General features: G+C 36.3%; 2 protein-coding genes across 4 annotated transcripts in view; one reads left to right on the forward strand and one right to left on the reverse strand.

The window, feature by feature from the left end:
• PDZD8 (PDZ domain containing 8) overlaps window positions 1–17,921 on the forward strand; it is a 106,910-nt gene extending 88,989 nt beyond the window's left edge. For both annotated transcript variants that reach the window (XM_003904308.5, XM_021943730.2), the window contains 2 exons: window positions 6,822–6,984; window positions 11,656–17,921. In XM_003904308.5, the coding sequence (XP_003904357.1) occupies window positions 6,822–6,984; window positions 11,656–13,859 (2,367 nt within the window). In that variant the 3' untranslated portion in view covers window positions 13,860–17,921. The remainder of the gene's footprint in view (window positions 1–6,821; window positions 6,985–11,655) is intronic.
• The window catches only part of SLC18A2 (solute carrier family 18 member A2), a 39,363-nt gene continuing 37,027 nt past the window's right edge, over window positions 17,716–20,051 (reverse strand). For both annotated transcript variants that reach the window (XM_031652040.1, XM_031652041.1), the window contains one exon: window positions 17,716–19,995. In XM_031652040.1, coding sequence (XP_031507900.1) covers window positions 19,891–19,995 — 105 coding nt within the window. In that variant the 3' untranslated portion in view covers window positions 17,716–19,890. The remainder of the gene's footprint in view (window positions 19,996–20,051) is intronic.

Here is a 20,051-nt window from a genome sequence, read left to right on the forward strand (position 1 = left end):
TTGTGTTAGAGTTCACCTCATCATTTGACCAGTTCTTGGCTCTTACCAATGATGCTCTGTGAATATTGGCATGCAGGTCTGTGTGTGGACATGTTTTCATTTCTCTTTGGTAAATATCTAAAAGTAGGATTGCTGGGTCATATGGTGAGTGTATGTTTAACTTGAAAACGCCAAACTGCTTTCCAAAGTAGCTGTACCATTTTATATTCCCACCAGCAACATCGGAGAGTTTCAGTTGCTTCACATCCTCAGCAACACTTGGTATTGTCCACCTTTAATTTAGTCATTCTAGTAGGTATGTAATATCTCATGGTTTGAATTTGTATTTTCCTAATGAGTAATTGAACATCTTTTAATATGCTTGTTGGCCATTCGTGTATCTTCTTTTGTGAAGTATCTATTCAAATATTTTGCCCACTTTTTATTGGGCTTTTTCTTATTTAGTTGTAAGAGTTATATATTCATGGATCAAGGTCCTTTCTCAGATGAATGTTTTTCAAATATTTTCTCCTAATCTGTGGCTTATCATTTCATTTTCTTAACTGTCTTTCAGAGAGCAAAAGTCATTAATTTTATGAAATCCATTTTATAACTTTTTTCTTATATAGATTTATACTGTTTGTGTCCTGTTTAAGAAATCTTTGCCCAACTCAATGTCATAAAGATTTTCTCCTGTATTTTCATCTATAAATTTAATAGTTGGCTGGGCGCAGTGGCTCAAGCCTGTAACCCCAGCACTTTGGGAGGCTGAGACGGGCAGATCACGAGGTCAGGAGATCGAGACCATCCTGGCTAACACGGTGAAACCCCGTCTCTACTAAAAAATATACAAAAAACTAGCTGGGCGAGGTGGCAGGTGCCTGTAGTCCCAGCTACTCGGGAGGCTGAGGCAGGAGAATAGTGTAAACCCGGGAGGCGGAGCTTGCAGTCAGCTGTAATCCGGCCACTGCACTCCAGCCTGGGCGACAGAGCGAGACTCCGTCTCAAAAAAAAAAAATATTTAATCGTTTTAGTCCTTAAGTTTAGGTTCATTTTCCTTTTCTCATAAATTTTTATATAGTGTGTGAGTTGAGGTTCACTTTTTTCCCTATTCAGACATCCACTTGTCTCATACCTTTTTCCCTATTTATTAATCTAGCACCTGTGTCAAACATAAATTGACCATATAAGTGTTGTTCTGTTTGTGGACTATCATTCCATTATTTCATGTGTCTGTCATTAGACCAATACCACGCTGTCTTGATTTATCTAACATACAGCAAGCCTTGAAATCAGGTAGTGTAAGACCTCCAACCTTGTTATATTTAAGGAGTGTTTTGGCTGTTCTTGGTCCATTTCTTCTCTAAATGCCTGCAAGGATTTTGACTGGGATTGTTTTGAATCTGTAGATAAATTTGGGAAGAACTGGCATATTTACAATAATCAATCTTATATATGAACCATGGTATCTTCTCCATTTATTTAAGTCTTTAATTTCCCTTAAAATTCTCATGATAATGCAGTATATTGTAATTTGCAGCATATAGGTCTTAGACATCTTTCACTAAACTTAATCTTAAATATTTTTAATACTATTGTAATAGATTGGGGGTTTTTAATTTTTCTATTTATAATTCCATATATTCTATAATTTATAATTGTAATTGTAATAATTTTCTGATATATAGACACTCATTTGACTTTCGAATATTGACCTTGTAGTCTGTGACTTAATTTCACTTAATAGCTCTAATAGTTGTTTTGTAGATACCTTGGAATTTTCTATGTATAGGATCATAGTATCTGCAAATAAAGACAGTTTTTTCCTGCCTTCCGATCTTTACACTTTCCTTTTTTTTTTCATTACACTGATTTTAACTTCTAGTACAGTGTTGAAGTGGTAAGAGCAAAAATCCTTGCCTTGTTACTGATCTGAGTTATAAAACAAAATCTTTCATCTTTGAGTTTTGTGTTATTTGTAGATTTTTGTAGATGTCTAATCAGGTTTAGGAAGTTCTCTTATACTTCTAGTTTGTTGAGGGCTTTTACCATTAATGAATATTGGATTTTGTTAATTGTTTTGCAGTTATTGAAATATGGCTTTCTCCATTGTTTTGTTAATATGATAAATTACATTGATTCACTTCGTTATGATTATTATCTTTTTTAATATATTGCTGGGTTGAATTTCCTAAAATTTTGTTAAATTTTGTATCTTTTTGAACATTAGAGAGATTAGTCTGTACTTCTATTTTCTTGTTTTATGTTTGCCTTGTTTTATTTTTTTCTTTCAGAATTCACCAATGAAGCAACCTAGTTCCCAACTGGGAGAGGGAGGTTTTTGTGTGTTGTGAAGCAAGGCTTATAATTATGAATTTAATCTATATAATTGATATAATCATGTATACTTGAAAAGAATGTAGTTTGCCATAGTTGAGTGTAATGTTCTATAAGTGTCAGTTAAATCAAGGTTGATGATGTTGAGGTTGCCTGTGCCTCCACTTATTTTTTCTGGTTATATTGGTTGCTGAGAGAGGGATGAAGAAAGCAAGTTATACCTCTAGCAGCAGCTTTAGTAAAGTTACATTGCAAAGAGATAACGCTTGTAAGGATAGGAGGAATTTGTTACCATGTTTTATGGTCTACCACTAAGTTCATTTTACTGTTCTCTGTACTTTTGTATATATTAGAAATTTTCTGTAATAAAATCTTAAAAACCAAACCCTCTCAGGTGATATATTCCAGGGAATGCATGTTGAAGCCACAGCATGCTTCACCGTATACAGGAAAAATATTTAGGATTTCTATTTATGTTTATTTTTTACATTGTCATTTTAAAAGTTCTATTTTGGCATATGTTTTGTAGGGCAAGGCATATCCAACAGTCATAAATAATTTTAAAATATAAATGCATACATATGGGAGAGAATTATATATTATATGTTATTTTACTATTCTGGTTTTAAAATAGTAGTTTTACCCTCATGGAAAATCAGTTTTATTCCAAAAGTTATGTATCATTGGATGGTCTTGAACCTTATCTTAAATTATGTTTTTATGCAATACTTATTTTTAAATGCTTTGTTCTGTCAGGTTTTTAATTAAGAGGTGTTTTTATATTCTGAAACTCCTGAATCATGTCAGAACTTAAATTAAGGTGATAATTTTCATTTCAGGGAATGCTGAAATTACAATCTAAAATTAGGTCAGTGGTGTGCAGGCTTAAAAGGAAACAAAAACCAGCTTTTAACAAACAAGAAGTAGGCCGGGCGCGGTGGCTCAAGCCTGTAATCCCAGCACTCTGGGAGGCCGAGGCGGGTGGATCACGAGGTCAGGAGATCGAGACTATCCTGGCTAACATGGTGAAACCCCGTCTCTACTAAAAATACAAAAAACTAGCCGGGCGTGGTAGTGGGCGCCTGTAGTCCCAGCTACTTGGGAGGCTGAGGCGGGAGAATGGCGTGAACCCGGGGGGCGGAGCTTGCAGTGAGCCGAGATCGCGCCACTGCACTCCAGCCTGGGAGACACAGTGAGACTCCGTCTCAAAAAAAAAAAAAAAAAAAAAAAACAAGAAGTAAAAGAAACAGTGTCTTAATGTTCTGTTCCCTATATATACTTGAAATTAAGAGTATTTACTAATAATGAGTAAAAATTGGGGAGAAAGTGAGGTAATGTAATATTGGCCCTAATTATTCCTACTGAAAACCCTATCTTTTTTTTTTTTTGTATCCCCAGCATTTAGAATGTTTACTTCAGGTATCATTTGAATTAAGAAAACCCAAGGGAAAGGTTTGATTTATAGATTTAGTGTAATTTAGTTTCTTAATTTATTTTCTATCTATAAATCATAGCTTTCCCTTTGGTTTTCTTAATTCAAATGATACCTGAAGTAAACATTCTAGATGCAAAAAAAAAAAAAAAAAAAAAAAAAGATAGGGTTTTCAGTAGGAATAATTAGGGCCAATATTACATTACCTCACTTTCTCCCCAATTTTTACTCATTATTAGTAAATACTCTTAATTTCAAGTATATATAGGGTACAGAACTTAATGACTCCTTTTCAAAAACTTTTTTTTTGTTTTTTTTTTTTTTTTTGCATCTAGAATGTTTACTTCAGGTATCATTTGAATTAAGAAAACCAAAGGGAAAGCTATGATTTATAGATAGAAAATAAATTAAGAAACTAAATTACACTAATACCTTACAATAGCCTCAATTCACTTCCTAACCCTACCCCCTGAATCTCCATTGTACTTTTAAAAGCAGAGTAAATCACAAACACATTCCAAATGCAGGTGTTAATTTTTAAACTTTACAGTACTCAGACTTACACTGTTTAGGTTTTGTACCCATTTGCTATCATTAGCTTCCTGCAGTTAGAAAAACTTACATTCCAAATTTCAGCTTTGGCAATCTGTATATTAGGAATGTATTTATTTTCCTGGATTTGAGAGAATATGTTCTTAAGGGTTTTGTTAAAAGCCTTAGTCGTGTACAGCACTTTACATTGTAAGGTGATTAATTGCTGTGTCATAAGGCAGGGATTGGACAAATGTCTTGGGAGATTTAAACACAAATTACGTGTTTTGGAGGGGCTTTGTGTTTTGTAAACTTTTAGGTAATTCAGAATTTGACCACCTATCCCATTTCTTGAGCACAGTATGATTAAGATTTTCCTTAAAATAACAACTTTACAAAATTTGTTAACACCCAAATTAAAGAACAACTTCCAGTGAGGGTTCTTTTACCAGCCAGTATCATTAGGTAGGAAAATTGAATTTCTGTCCAAGTGGTATTTATATATTAAAGCAATACAGCCAGTGATATATTTGGATGTTAGGGTATTTGGCAAAGTCCCTCATGAGATATCCTTGAAGAACAGGACTTAAGAAATGTGGACTGCAGAATAATACAATTAGACTGATTTGTAATTGAGCGCCATAAACACTAATTGAATTCTTGTCATCAGCTGGGATGTAGCACGCTGCCTGTTTTTTTTTTTTAAATCAGTTGTTTGAATGAGGACAAATAGTATGATGATGATGACGTTAATTCACAGATGATGTTAATCTGGTATCCACATTCCTGAAAATTGGATAGCAGGTTTATTTAGAAAACAAAATGATCTTGATGGGTTAGAACAGGACATCTCATTAACAATGTAACTTTTTTTAAAAAATTAAAGATGGGGTCTCACTGTGTTGCCCAGGTTGGTCTTGAACTCCTGGGCTCATATGGTCCTCCCACCTGAGCCCTCCTGAGTAGCTGGGATTACAGGTGTGCACCACCATCCCCACCACATGATAACTCCTTTTTTTTTTTTCTGAGGTGGAGTCTCGCTTTGTTACCCAGGCTGGAGTGCAGTGGTGCAATCTCGGCTCACTCCAACCTCCGCCTCCTGGGTTCATGCCATTCTCCTGCCTCAGCCTCCCAAGTAGCTGGGACTACAGACACTGCCACCACACCTGGCTAATTTTTTGTATTTTTAGTAGAGACAGGGTTTCAATCTCAATCTCCTGATTGATGTTAGCCGGGATGGTCTCAATCTCCTGACCTCGTGATCTGCCCACCTCAGCTTCCCAAGTCCTGGGATTACCTGCATGAACCACCACGCCCGGCCGATAACTCTTATTAAATTATAAATGTAAACTCTTTTCCTTTGCCTCTTCCCAAAAAAGAAACTTTAAGAATACACTGGCCTAGGCCGGGCGCGGTGGCTCAAGCCTGTAATCCCAGCACTTTGGGAGGCCGAGACGGGCGGATCACAAGGTCAGGAGATCGAGACCATCCTGGCTAACACGGCGAAACCCCGTCTCTACTAAAAACACAAAAAATTAGCCGGGCGAGGTGGTGGCGCCTGTAGTCCCAGCTACTCGGGAGGCTGAGGCAGGAGAATGGCGGGAACCCGGGAGGCGGAGCTTGCAGTGAGCTGAGATCCGGCCACTGCACTCCAGCCTGGGCGACAGAGCGAGACTCCGTCTCAAAAAAAAAAAAAAAAAAAAAAAAAAGAATACACTGGCCGGGGTGGTGGCTCACGCCTTTAATCCTGGCACTTTGGGAGGCTGAGGTGGGCGGATCACTTGAGCCCAGGAGTTTTGAGACCAGCGTGGGCAACAATGGCAAAACCCCATCTCTACACAAAAAATACAAAAATTTGCCAGGCGTAGTTGTGCACAACTGTAGTCCCAGCTGCTTGGGAGGCTGAGGTGAGAGAATCGCTTGCGCCTTGGAGGTGGAGGTTGCAGTGAGCCAGGGTTGTGCCACTGCATTCCAGCCTAGGTGAGAGAGTGAGACCCTGTCTCAAAAAAAAAGAAAGAAAAAAAGAAAAGGATACAGCATAAAAAATGGATTTTCCAAAGCACATATAATGAATGGCATAGATCATTTTCATTATATTTGAAAAAAGCAAGATTCAGAATTATATTCATGATTCATGTCTCAGTTTTATTGAGACAAGTCTCAATTTTGTGTTAAATATATATTAGAAAATATATAGAATAGTTCTAGATTGTATAATTAGGAATGGTTTTCTTTTTATTTTGCCTTTCTGTTTATTTCCCAATTTTCTACAACGAGCATGGAGCAAGGAGTAATAATAAAACACATTGAAGATAAAGTGTTTAATTTTTTTTATATGATTTAAATGTGTAGTCTAAGGATAGTTAATTTATATTGTTACAGTAAAGATTTTCTCCTTTATTTGTCTTTAATGATAGTCACCATGATACAAAAGTCAGCATCCAGCCATGGTGCTCTCTGCACAGAACAGTCTGTTACCGTTTTCTTCCTCTATTACTAGGAATCCATTGAATCCGTTTTCGTTTTTTCCCCTTTATCAAAGGTTGAGTTAATAAAAGGGAATTTACAAAGTGTTGGACTTACACTTCGTCTCGTCCAGTCAACTGATGGGTATGCTGGGCACGTCATCATTGAAACTGTGGCTCCAAACTCACCTGCTGCAATTGCAGATCTTCAGCGGGGAGATCGACTTATCGCCATTGGAGGTAATTATGCTAATATGCATTATACTTTACCTTTACAGATAAACTGCAAAGTAGGTGTGAGGTTTTTCCTCCCTTCCTTTTTCCTTGTTTCTATAATATGCATATATTACTTTTATAATGAAATAAAGTAATAAACTTTATTATAAATAAACATTCGAAGGAGGCCTTCAAAATACATTTAAAACATACATGCCATTTTAGTTCTAATTTATAAATCTTTAAAATACTTTATTTAGACCACTTTTATATAACCACTCTATTCCTTCCCTTCCCACCTTCTACTACTCTATTTATTTTTTCTTGAATGTGAAAGTAAGGACAAATAAACAGTTAGGTTATCTTTCTGTATGACTACCACCATTGCTACTCTGAACCTAAAATTGGTCATATTAGCACTACTGCCCCCATCACTTAGCACTAGATAATGAGCAGCAGAGGAACTAACATTCCTTTTCCAGGAGGGCACATCTGAACTGTCCTGTGACCCTGTGTCATCTGAATGGCCAGCCATTTGTTAATATGTTGTTGCTCAGAATTCAGCCCAAATCACTGGTGGAAAAATGTGTCACTTACATACCTTCCTATCACTTGGATTGTTAACAGTAAAAACTCTCTGAAGTTAGCAGATTATTTGTTTGTATATAAATGTCTAAGCAGTAGGACTCACTGTGCACAGCAGTGGAGGGAAAGTCCAAGCCTTTTCAACCTTTGTAGTACCTGTCCCATCTATTCTAGGCTTGTTGAGAGATTTCTTGAACATATGGTTGGTCACAGTTGATCTTCTCAGGGCAGTGTGATATTTTTTTTCACAGCTTAGACAATAAATAAGTTAGAACAGTTCCCAAATCAAGGTGCAGTTGTCCTTGGTTACATGTCAAAGAAACTCTGCCTTTGATTCAAATCCATCTTGACAATAAAATAATGAAAATTATTTAGTTGCATACCTGGGAGCCCAATTAAGTTACTATTTTCACATGGAATCTCTCTGATCATGGCATAAGCAGTGCTTCTCAAACTTTCCCATGTATGCCAGTCACCCAGACCTGATGTTAAAATGTGCATTCTGAATCAGGAGACCTGTAGTGGGGCCCAAGATTCTGCATTTCTCACAAACTCCTCCCAAATGTTGATGCTCATGCATAAACACTTAGGGAGGCATAAAATAGACATCATTCATTATATTAATATTTAATATTTTGGTTTTACCTACAGGATAGAATTAATTTTTTTGGTCTTTTTTGGGGGTTGTGTTTCAATTACACAAGTAGTAAATACCTATTATCAAAAATAAATTAACCTAAGCGATATAAATGTATACAGAATGAAAAAGCAAAAGTCATCCCTTGACATCTAACATTTGTTAATAATGATAACAATAGGCCGGGCTCGGTGGCTCACGCCTGTAATCCCAGCACTTTGAGAGGCTGAGGCGGGCGGATCACCTGAGGTCAGGAGTTCAAGACCAGCCTGGCCAACATGGTGAAACCTGTCTCTACTGAAAATACAAAAATTAGCTGGGTGTGGTGGTGGGTGCCTGTAATCCCAGCTACTCAGGAGGCTGAGGCAGGAGAATTGCTTGAACCTGGAAGGCAGAGGTTACAGTGAGCTGAGATCATACCATTGCAGCACTCCAGCCTGGGCAACAAGAGTGAAACTCCATCTCAAATAATAATAATAATTATTATTATTAAGATGAAGGGCAGATACAATACACATTTTTTTTTTTTTTGAAACCTTGAGACATAACAGAAAAACTTTTGTATGTCTCTTGTTTTTTGTTTTTTTCTGTACATAAATATATGCCTTTCCCAGTTTTTGTTTAGGAAACAAAAATTTCTAAACTGCATTTTTGTAATAGTCTTTATTTCTTTCAGCGTGTTGTAAACTTTGCCCATGTCAACAGATATTTTTCAAAACATTTTTATATAGCTTTGATTCATTTATATGGGTATATAATTGGTGATAATTGAAATAAGATTGGCAGAATATTATATTTGAAACTCAAAATGGAATTCATTTTACTGTTTCCTCAACTTTTGAGTATGTTTGAAATATTCCAAAAGAAAAATCCAGACTTGAATGGTGTATTCCTGAGAGAGAGTTACAATGGCCATCTCCACAAAACACCTGATGACCGAGGAATAGATGAGACGAGGGCAGATTTTTAGTCATAAAAAGTGAGTTCAGATTGAGTTGAAGTTTTTGCCTACTGTAGATCATTAGATGGACTCATTTTTCATTTATGCATATGTCAAACTATAATTTTGCTGAGACATAGTGTGGTTAGAAGGACATAGTAGAACTTAACACTAGATAAATAATGAAGCACCATATTAGAAAGCTCTGAATTTCCATGTGATAAGTTTGTAGGCTAAAGGGGCAAAAGCTTTAGGAAAATTTGGTAGCAATATGTTTGTTGTTTAAAGTAGGGAAGGTCTGAGTGAGAGATTGCAGTAAAGGGCTGTTTATTGCTAAGGTGAAGGCCAGTTATCAGGAGGATCTGAACAGGGAAGGAAAATGGGCTGAAATCACAAGTTTGAGTTGACAGCTGAATGTTTCTAGGGAGTCAGCTATCCCTAGGATTCAGATTAAGTTAACTGGGAGTGGCAAGTTGATTGATAGTAGTGAGGACAGAGAGACAGTCAAAGAAAGGTTTTAGCTCTGCTGAAAATTTAGTCCCAAAGGAACGTCCAGGTGGTGAAGTCCAGTAGTTGGGAATGTAGAACTAGAGTGAAGAAGGGAAACCAAAGAAAAAGTTGATAGTTTTTGAAACTACTGGAGTAGCTGTAATTTACCAGGGGGAAAGCAAAAAAGGGTGAGAGAACTAGTGCCAAACTTTGGTAACAGTTGCATATAAGGTGCACATGGTATAGGTGGAGAAAAAGAAACTAGAGGAGAGATGATCAGAACCAATTGTGTAAAGTGTTGTGGAAACAAAGAAAAAGAAAAATTTTAAAGAAAAAGCAGGAAGGAAGAAAAAGTATAAGGATAATTGATGGAGCAAAGTCAGGAAGGAGATAGGATTGGATCCAAAGTAAGTATACAAATAGAGGGATACTTTCTCCTCTGAAGATGATACTAAAAATGATTGGTGGGGAAAAAAGGTAGCTTCATATTGATCTTTTTGGCAAATAAGGTGATATCATCAGAGTAAAAGAGAGTAGGGAGAGTAGACTCTAGGGAAACAGGAAAGGTTTGCAGCTGATATTTGAGAGACTTAGTTGTTTAGAGACCAATCAAAAGAATGCTAAGCAGCCCTGAACACCTTGCCAAAGATGGATGGCTAACTTCATGCAGATCCAGGTGGCAAGCTCAAGAGCAGGAAAGGGCAATAGTGGGGCTAGTAAAGCTAGGGATCAAAAAACACGAGGACAAGACAATAAAATATTGGTAAGAATATCATTGTAATCTTGAGACATAGGGTTGGATAGAAGAGCAAGTGGTATCAGGAGACCAACAGGACCATGAGAAGAAAAGAGGAATGATTGGGCCGGGAAGTTGCCTAGAAGTAGTAAGCAGACAGGATTGTAAGAGGTGAAAAATAGGAGATTGTGATCAGAGAGTAATTGAAAATGAAAGATCTTTGATGTGGACAAGTTCCAAGTGATGACCGAGTCTAAAGGCTGATCTTCCCAGACAGCTAATGTAAGAGGACACAGGTTGAGGAACCCTGAAGTCAAGTTATGAGAAGGGGGTGGTATTACTTAGATTTATTTAGGATGGCCCTAAGATCTTTGGAAAACAAAGAGCCTTCTTATTCTTTCTCTAAGTTCTACATAAAGGGATAGCTTGGGCAAGTGCTGTTTTAGAGAGTGTGGGAAGAGTGACAGGAAACAAGTAGCACCTTTCAGTGCTAACACACCTAGAATATCTATAGAAGAATACACTAGAAGCTACTAAGGTCAGGGAAGGGACAGTATGTCTGGGAGATAGAAGTGGAAAGAATATTTTTTACTGTACATCTTTTTATACCTTTCGAATTTTAAACTACGTGTAACAATTAAAAAATTAGAAAAATCAAAACTTAACATAGATATTACAGATGCAGATAGTAACCAACTTGTTTAACTTCAAAGCAGTTTATCCCTTGTTCTTTCTGGTTTTGAAAAAGATGAATGTGATGGATAGAGTTGATAAAAAGAATCTGTAAAAGTATGTTATTCAGAGTATAGTATTTTGCTACATTATTTTCAAGCACTGGTCTCTTAATTTGAATCATTCATCATATGTCTTGTAATCCCTGGAGTGTTTTAGAATTTCCTTCAGTGGAATCACAGCTTTCCCTAAGTCTGATATAGCCATTAATAGAAGCCTTTAAATAGATCTCCCTCTGTTCACTTCTTCAGTTCAAACTGAGAGATGTCATCTAACCTATGAAGAGATAAAAAGCAATTAGGAATTAGCATCGTGGCACTCTTTTAGGGATCCTGTGTCATCATCTGGTTTGAAAAGATAAACATCTCCAGGATATCAGCACATTCAGGGTTTGAGAATTAGCACACCAATTCATCAAAAAGCCAAATAAGATATTGTTGAGGTTTTCCTATTACTCTTCTATTAGTTAAATAACCAGAGGTAATGGCAATTATATATATTTTATTAAATATATTTAACAAATGTAATTTCTATTGCAGTAATTTACATGTTTTCCCTTTTAAAATATTAAACCAGGTGTGAAAATTACATCAACACTGCAAGTATTGAAACTTATCAAGCAGGCTGGTGACCGAGTCCTGGTGTACTATGAAAGGCCTGTTGGCCAGAGTAATCAAGGTGCAGTGCTGCAAGATAACTTTGGCCAGTTGGAAGAAAACTTTTTGTCAAGCTCATGCCAATCAGGTTACGAAGAGGAAGCTGCCGGGTTGACAGTAGATACTGAAAGCAGAGAGCTGGATTCTGAATTTGAAGACTTGGCAAGTGATGTCAGAGCACAAAATGAGTTCAAAGATGAGGCACAATCATTAAGTCACAGTCCCAAACGTACTCCAACAACACTTTCTATTAAACCCCTTGGAGCTATATCACCAGTTTTAAACCGTAAATTAGCTGTAGGAAGTCACCCACTACCACCAAAAATTCAGTCCAAAGATGGAAATAAACCTCCACCCCTAAAAACTTCTGAGATAACAGACCCAGCACAAGTGTCAAAACCCACCCAAGGATCCACTTTCAAACCACCCGTGCCACCACGACCACAAGTGAAAGTTCCTTTGCCTTCCACTGATGCTCCAAATCAGGCAGAACCAGATGTTCTTGTTGAAAAGCCAGAGAAGGTGCCGCCGCCTCCTCTTGTAGATAAATCTACTGAAAAGCAAGCAAAAAATGTGGATCCCATAGATGATGCAGCTGCATCTAAGCAATTTTTAGCAAAGCAAGAAGTGGCCAAAGATGTCACTTCAGAAACTTCCTGCCCTACTAAGGACAGTTCGGACGACCGTCAAACATGGGAATCATCAGAAATTCTTTATCGTAATAAGCTAGGAAAATGGACAAGAACCAGAGCATCCTGTTTGTTTGACATAGAAGCCTGTCACAGGTACCTAAACATTGCATTGTGGTGCAGGGATCCTTTTAAGTTAGGAGGTCTCATCTGTTTGGGGCATGTTAGTTTAAAACTTGAAGATGTGGCTTTAGGATGCCTAGCTACATCAAACATGGAATACCTTTCCAAATTGAGACTGGAAGCCCCCTCACCTAAGGCAATAGTCACTAGAACTGCTCTGCGTAATCTGAGTATGCAAAAGGGATTCAATGACAAATTTTGCTATGGTGACATTACTATTCACTTCAAATATTTGAAAGAAGGAGAATCAGACCACCATGTAGTTACTAACGTAGAGAAAGAAAAAGAACCCCATTTGGTTGAAGAAGTTTCTGTTCTCCCTAAAGAGGAGCAATTTGTTGGACAGATGGGTTTAACAGAAAACAAACACAGTTTCCAGGATACTCAGTTCCAGAACCCAACATGGTGTGACTACTGTAAGAAAAAAGTTTGGACTAAAGCAGCTTCCCAGTGTATGTTTTGTGCTTATGTTTGCCATAAAAAATGTCAAGAAAAGTGTCTAGCTGAGACTTCTGTTTGTGGAGCAACTGATAGGCGAATAGACAGGACCCTGAAAAACCTTAGGCTTGAAGGACAGGAAACCCTGTTAGGCCTGCCTCCTCGTGTTGATGCTGAAGCTAGCAAGTCAGTCAATAAAACAACAGGTTTGACAAGGCATATTATCAATACTAGTTCTCGTTTATTAAATTTGCGTCAAGTCTCTAAAACTCGCCTTTCTGAACCAGGAACTGATCTCGTAGAACCTTCACCAAAACACACACCCAACACGTCAGACAACGAAGGCAGTGACACAGAGGTCTGTGGTCCAAACAGTCCTTCTAAACGGGGAAACAGCACAGGAATAAAGTTAGTGAGAAAAGAGGGTGGTCTGGATGACAGTGTTTTCATTGCAGTTAAAGAAATTGGTCGTGATCTGTACAGGGGCTTGCCTACAGAGGAAAGGATCCAGAAACTAGAGTTCATGTTGGATAAGCTACAGAATGAAATTGATCAGGAGTTGGAACACAATAATTCCCTCGTTAGAGAAGAAAAAGAGACAACTGATACAAGGAAAAAATCACTTCTTTCTGCTGCCTTAGCAAAATCAGGTGAAAGGCTACAAGCTCTAACACTTCTTATGATCCACTACAGAGCAGGCATTGAAGATATAGAAACTTTAGAAAGTCTGTCTTTAGACCAGCACTCCAAAAAAATAAGCAAGTACACAGATGATACAGAAGAAGACCTTGATAATGAAATAAGCCAACTAATAGACTCTCAGCCATTCAGCAGCATATCAGATGACTTATTTGGCCCATCCGAGTCTGTGTAGCAGACAGGTCTATTTAAACTTTCAAATGAACGGGGTAAAGTTGCATCTAAAGTACCACAGATACAACCATGTTTAAATCCTCTTATGCACTCTGGCCTGCTTCTCCAGTTACTTGCTTGTGTAAGAACAAAAATGAAAAAGGTTGTTTTCCAGTAAAAACATGACCAGCTTACTAATTGGTTGTTTTGGATTGCATTTATAGCTATGCTTTTTTGGGTTTATACTGGGAATTTATTTTTACTAATTTATTTTTAACTTTTCTAATTATGTAATTATATAAGCTAACTTTTCATGTTTATGTATGTATAGTGTCCCCTTGTGTTATTTTCCTTCCTCTTGGTTTTTGAATTAGTGTTAAATAGAATACTGTCTAGATTCTTAAAATATTTTCATTTCCATCATAGTTATAACAAATTTGCTGCATGCCCAAATTGACAACAGCAATCATTGAGGGAACAGGTTTTTGAATCTTTTGTGTTAGGAAGTTTATCGTCTCTACTTGCTTGAGATTTTTGTTATATTGGGGGTTTGGGGGTGCTTTTTGTTTTGTTTTTGCCAAACATAACATGAAAGCAGATGCTGCAGCTTTAGTCTGTTATGCTGATTTAGTTAAAAAAAAAAAAAAACTTTTTTACATATATTGCTTGCTTTCAATACTTCTGTGAAATTTTTTTCTAAAGCTTTTGTGCAGCTGTATGGTAAACATGGTGATTAATTTGAAGAGCTTACACTGAAAGACAATGTAATAGGAAATATCTGTAGAATGCAGTTGGTCAAGAATTTTGTAGAGGATAACAAGACTTAATTACTGAAAAACAGTAACATAGCATTTTGAAATATAATCTTTTAAAATATTGATGCTTTCCTTTTAAATGGAAATTTAAATTTTATGATTAAAAGTTTAAACATCTATGATAATTTTCCTTATCAGTTCTCCCATAGGAAATAAAGCATGTGAAAGGGTATTTAAAGTTTTGGAGGACTCTTTTTAAAATGACTGTGTTGATAACTAGTTTGGGCTGGTTTTGTTTTAGAAACATTTTAATGTAGGAGTATTCTGTGAAGGAAAGGAATCATGCAAAATATACTTATTGCTTTGGCATCTCACAGTTGTAAAGGAATGGTGATCATTCTGAATACTTCTGTAGTAAGTATTCATTAAGAAAAGAATGAGAAAAACAGACAGTATTCATACATAGGAATTGGGACCAGTTCTCTAAAAATGAAGATATACTCATACTGGGTCCATTTTATGGATTCCAGTAACACATGACTGAGGGAAAACAAGTAGGCTTGACTGCTGTTGGGGTACCTTAATAGTTTGGGTCTGTTATATATCTATAAAATAGACAAGTATATGTTTGTCCCTTGTGTAGGTAACTGCTATGATGATTGCTATATAGTGAAACTGACATGAGTTTAAAACTAGATGGAGCAGCTTTTATTGCTGTCAGGAAAAAGCATGGTGTAATATTAAGGATTGGGGCCCAGGTCTAGAGTCCAGGACTCCATAAAAGAGTTTAAGTTCAAGCCCTTCCATTAACGAACTGTGCAAACATAGGCAGTTACAAAAGGACTCCATCCCACAGTTTACCCATCTCTAAAATGGGAATAATAATACTTTCCCTCCCTCACAGTATTGTTGTGAGGAAAACAATAGCATAACTGCAAAAGTGCTTTGAACAGTAAAAAGATATACAAGTAAAAGGCATTATTTATATGAGTGAGAAAGACATTTTTGAGGGTAGAAAAGTTATTCCACTTGAAAAATCAATAGCCAAGTCTCATGCCTTTTGTTACTTTAGGAAGTGAAAATTTCAGGTACTAAATACCTTTCTTAGCCAAGTTTATAACAAAAACATCCAGGATACTTCATTACTTATTTAAGCGTGATCTCTTTTTCTTTCTTTCTTTTTTTTTTTTTTTTGAGATAGAGTCTCGCTGTCTCCCAGGCTGGAGTGCAGTGGCATGATCTCGGCTCACTGCAAGCTCCCCCTCCCGGGTTCACGCTATTCTCCTGCCTCAGCCTCCCGAGTGGCTGGGACTACAGTTGCGGCTAATTTTTTGTATTTTTAGTAGAGACGGGGTTTTACCATGTTAGCCAGGATGGTCTCGATCTCCTGACCTCGTAATCCACCCACCTCGGCCTCCCAAAGTGCTGGGATTACAGGCGTGAGCCACTGCGCCCGGCCACATGATCTTATTTTAAAAGAACACTGCTATAGAAGAATTTACACACCAGATTCCCTGAAAGCTAAAGTATTGTTCTATAACTTACACTTGAAGCAGTCTGCTCAGTGTGTAACCACAACTGATTTTATAAAAAATAACTTACCATTGATAACCTGGAAGGTGGACTACTTGTAAGTGGCTGGTGTTTACCGATTAAACCATGGAAGTTTTCATGATACCCAAGCATGTTGCTGAAACTGATGCATTTGAAAGAGCTGTTGAAATAATGCAGAACTTTGGTTTTATAAGAATCTACTCATGTTTTAAAAGTATTTAACTACGTAGACCACAATTTTAGAAAGCTCAGTAATGCTGCTAATGACGTTTGTAAACTATATCTGTAATGTAGTGCAATATTTTTATATTTCACTGGGAGAGGCAGTAGAGACATCATAGTTGTACTTTAGTGCCAGCGGGGGAACACTCCAAATAGCCTAGAGTATAGTAAGGTATAAAGCTTCAATGAAAAAAGCTGTATTATATTACATTACTGATGTAATCTTGCTGCCATGCTATGTATCAATAGCTAAAAAATAATAATAAAGACTACCACAGAAAACAAGAATATCTTCATTTAATGACATCTTTAAAAGTGATTGCTGCATCTCTATGGAATTATCTTACGGTATAATTTGGCCATGCAGAAAAGCATAACAAAGTCCACTTTGCCTAAACAAAATTGCTGTTTTGCAGACTGCCCCAAAACATTTTTTTACTATTGTTTCCTTATGGATTATCAAGTTTATGGGTTTTCTTTGGCTATGTATTAGTAATTAGACTTTAAACATTTTCTACATTAGTGTTAGCTGAATGAATGGTTTAGACAAACTGAGCAACATTTTAGCATTATTAGCAATCATAATAGGCTATATTTCTTCATATCAAGCTTTACATTCAATATCAGAAGTACTTGAAATAAGTGGCTATTTTGTGATGCTGGGAGAAGAAAACACAACCTAAAAATTTTGAGGGGTACTATCAAGTTCTAAATGTATAGCTTAATTTTTTTTAAAGCAATCTGGAAATATTTGGCTCTTACTAATAAGATAAATAATAAAATCTTAAGTTCCCTAAAAGTGAATAAATTTTAAATACCTACTTTTAAAAATATTCCTTAACTTCCAAATTGACATAACAGCTTTTCTTACCAAAAAAAAGGGAGAGGTTCCCCTAATTCCTTTTGGGCCATAGATCCCCTTTTAAGATCTGATTAAAGATGTGGACTTTCACCACAGGAAGATACCCATTGGCACACCATTCAAAATGTATCAGATTTCAAGGGTTTTACGGAACTCCCCTGGGTTTATGTCAAATGGGTGGATATTACAGCTATTTTCATCAGGTATGGTTATTTGTTGACAACCAACAGGACAACAGTGTTTATAGATGCAAGGATAACTTACTGGTTTTTTTCCACATTGAATGTGTCTAGTTACATATCTCAATTTAAAATAAATTGTGGGAAGCCAAAAAAGTATGGTCTAGCTAACCCGGAGTGGCTTTTATCTGATTCCTACAAGCACAGAAGAATAGTTTTTAATTAAATATCCACAGTCAAAATGATACCTTATGTATTTTATTCCAACAACATTTGGTTTATAAAGGAATACAAACAGGCACAAAACATGATTCAGAAGATTTATTAAGTAAACTTGCTAAAATATGGACAGATGCACTTAGCAGTCAAACAGCTGAATATTCATTGCTACCTCATTCAGGTTTTTGTATCTGTATTACCGGGTACGAACACAAAAACCTCTGTTCAAAAAATAAATGTTCAGAGAACTGTATGTTATTTGTTCTGGTACGTACATTTAAAAAAAAAAAAAACTTTTCAGTCTTGCTAACCAAGAATATTAGTCATATTCTATTCTATGACTTATAATTTTTTTCCCCAAGTACAACCTATCTTTTGCTCCCAAAGCAGTTCTGAAGGTTTTATTTATATTTTATCTTATCTTGAGGGACCAACAGCAGGCATACCTTTGCCAGGCCTTCTTGCAGAAAGACACAGAGCCATAAAGGCAAAAATAAAATTGCAATAAAGTATATGGTATTGGGGGCAGGGAGAACCAGAAACCCTCAAAGAGAACCAATTTGTAACACGTTCTTTTTTAAGGCTCTACCCCTGTAGAAGTAAGAAACTAGCCTGCCTTTTTAGCCACATGAGAATTTCCTCCAGAGCCATCTTCCAAAGTAGCAGACTTGGCCAAGTTGACCAATGCCAAATAAGTGACTTGGAAGTTTGTTTGCTTCAAACGCACTGCAGTTGGAAACCAGACTTTAAATAATCGAAACCCCACAGAAAAGCTTCATGAAACAAAGGAAGTGTTACTTTCCTAGAGAATAAGAAAGTCATAAGATTGAGGAGTCTTTGTTCTAAAGTTCTTTGCTCCTTGATGTCCAAGTTAACACAAACACAATCTTAGCTTAACAAAACTAATTTTTGTTTACGATTATAGAACTGCAGGATTAACAACTATTATTAGAGACATTCCACACTGCACACTCCAGTCGTATCTCTTAACAAAACGACATAAATTGACAATGTTCACTAACAGTATTTGCTGTTACACTGAAAAGGCACATCAATGTTGTCATGCTTAGAAAAATACACGACACTGAACACTGGATGATATAGTTAGCACATACATTTTTAGATGTTCCATTTTTCTTTTCTGCCTGATCACTATTATTTTTACTTCTTAATATATGATTCAAGACGTAATTTCATTCCTCATTTTCATTTAAAAGTTGTCTTCACATTGATGTGAACAACTTTCAGGAGTCTAAAAAATCATAGTTTCAGACAACCTAAAATAAACATATTCCTAGAAAACACTTGGATGATCTGCAAACAGATCAAAGATATAGTCAGATATTGAAGTCAGAGCATCTGTTTTTAGCCTCTTGTTTCTTTTTCTAAAACTTGAAGTAGATGGCAATTAACCTTATCATGTTTAAACAACCTTGACAGTGTAAGGTACATGTACCCTCAATTTTCTTTCATCCAGTAAGACAATCAAGTATGCATCTTAAAGGGAAAGCTTTTAGTTCATAACAATATGTTTGGTTGCTTTTCTCTGCTTTCAGAACATTTACTATTTTTCCCTTATTGGCTTTAGTGTCTGCTGCCAACCAGATAACGTGTTAACATACAATTTACAACTCTCTTCTAGGTAGGTGATTACATAGGAAACTAACGCCAGCTAAGATTTATGGATTCAAAAGATAACTGACACAAGTTCTTGTCCTCTATACTTGAGAGAACTAGCTCTGTAACTCATAAATATATTGATAGTAACTACAAGTTAAATAACACTCATGCAGTGTCACTATATAACTTGCTGTCTTACTTGATTCTGTTTTTCAGACTTCATTCTAGTTTCTCTTTGTTAGAAGAGTCTCAGAGATAATGTGTGCTTTAATTTTAAACACTCATTACCAATATGATTTTTGCCCAAATGTTTGCTAATGTAAGTTAAAAAATTATATTTGGTTTGGATTCAGATATTTATAGATTTACACAATACCTATTTCATCAAAATATATTGTATGATATTTAATAAAATCAAATACATAAAATAAAGTTTCAACACTATTTATACAAACCCCTAGAAAAGCTTCTTTTTCTTTATAAGGCTGTTGGCAATCGACCATAACCATGGAAAAGAAATAATAACCTTTGGTTTTACTCTTTCACCAGGGATGGATGGTATGACTAAGACAGTTCTGGATGAGTCGTGTCACTGGAAACACTGTTTTATACAATTAAACACTTGGACGATTTTTGAGGGTCTCAGTCACTTTCAGATTCTTCATCATCACCTATTGGATAGGACTGGATATTATTCTGAGTGTACATTTTTGTTTTAATAGGGCAGTTGTGATCCATGAGAATAGCCTAAAAGAGAGCAAAATGCAAGTATATTAACTTCTTGTTTCATAAAGATAAGATGG

Source organism: Papio anubis, chromosome 11 (genome assembly GCF_008728515.1).
Source record: "Papio anubis isolate 15944 chromosome 11, Panubis1.0, whole genome shotgun sequence".
Lineage (NCBI taxonomy): Eukaryota > Metazoa > Chordata > Mammalia > Primates > Cercopithecidae > Papio > Papio anubis.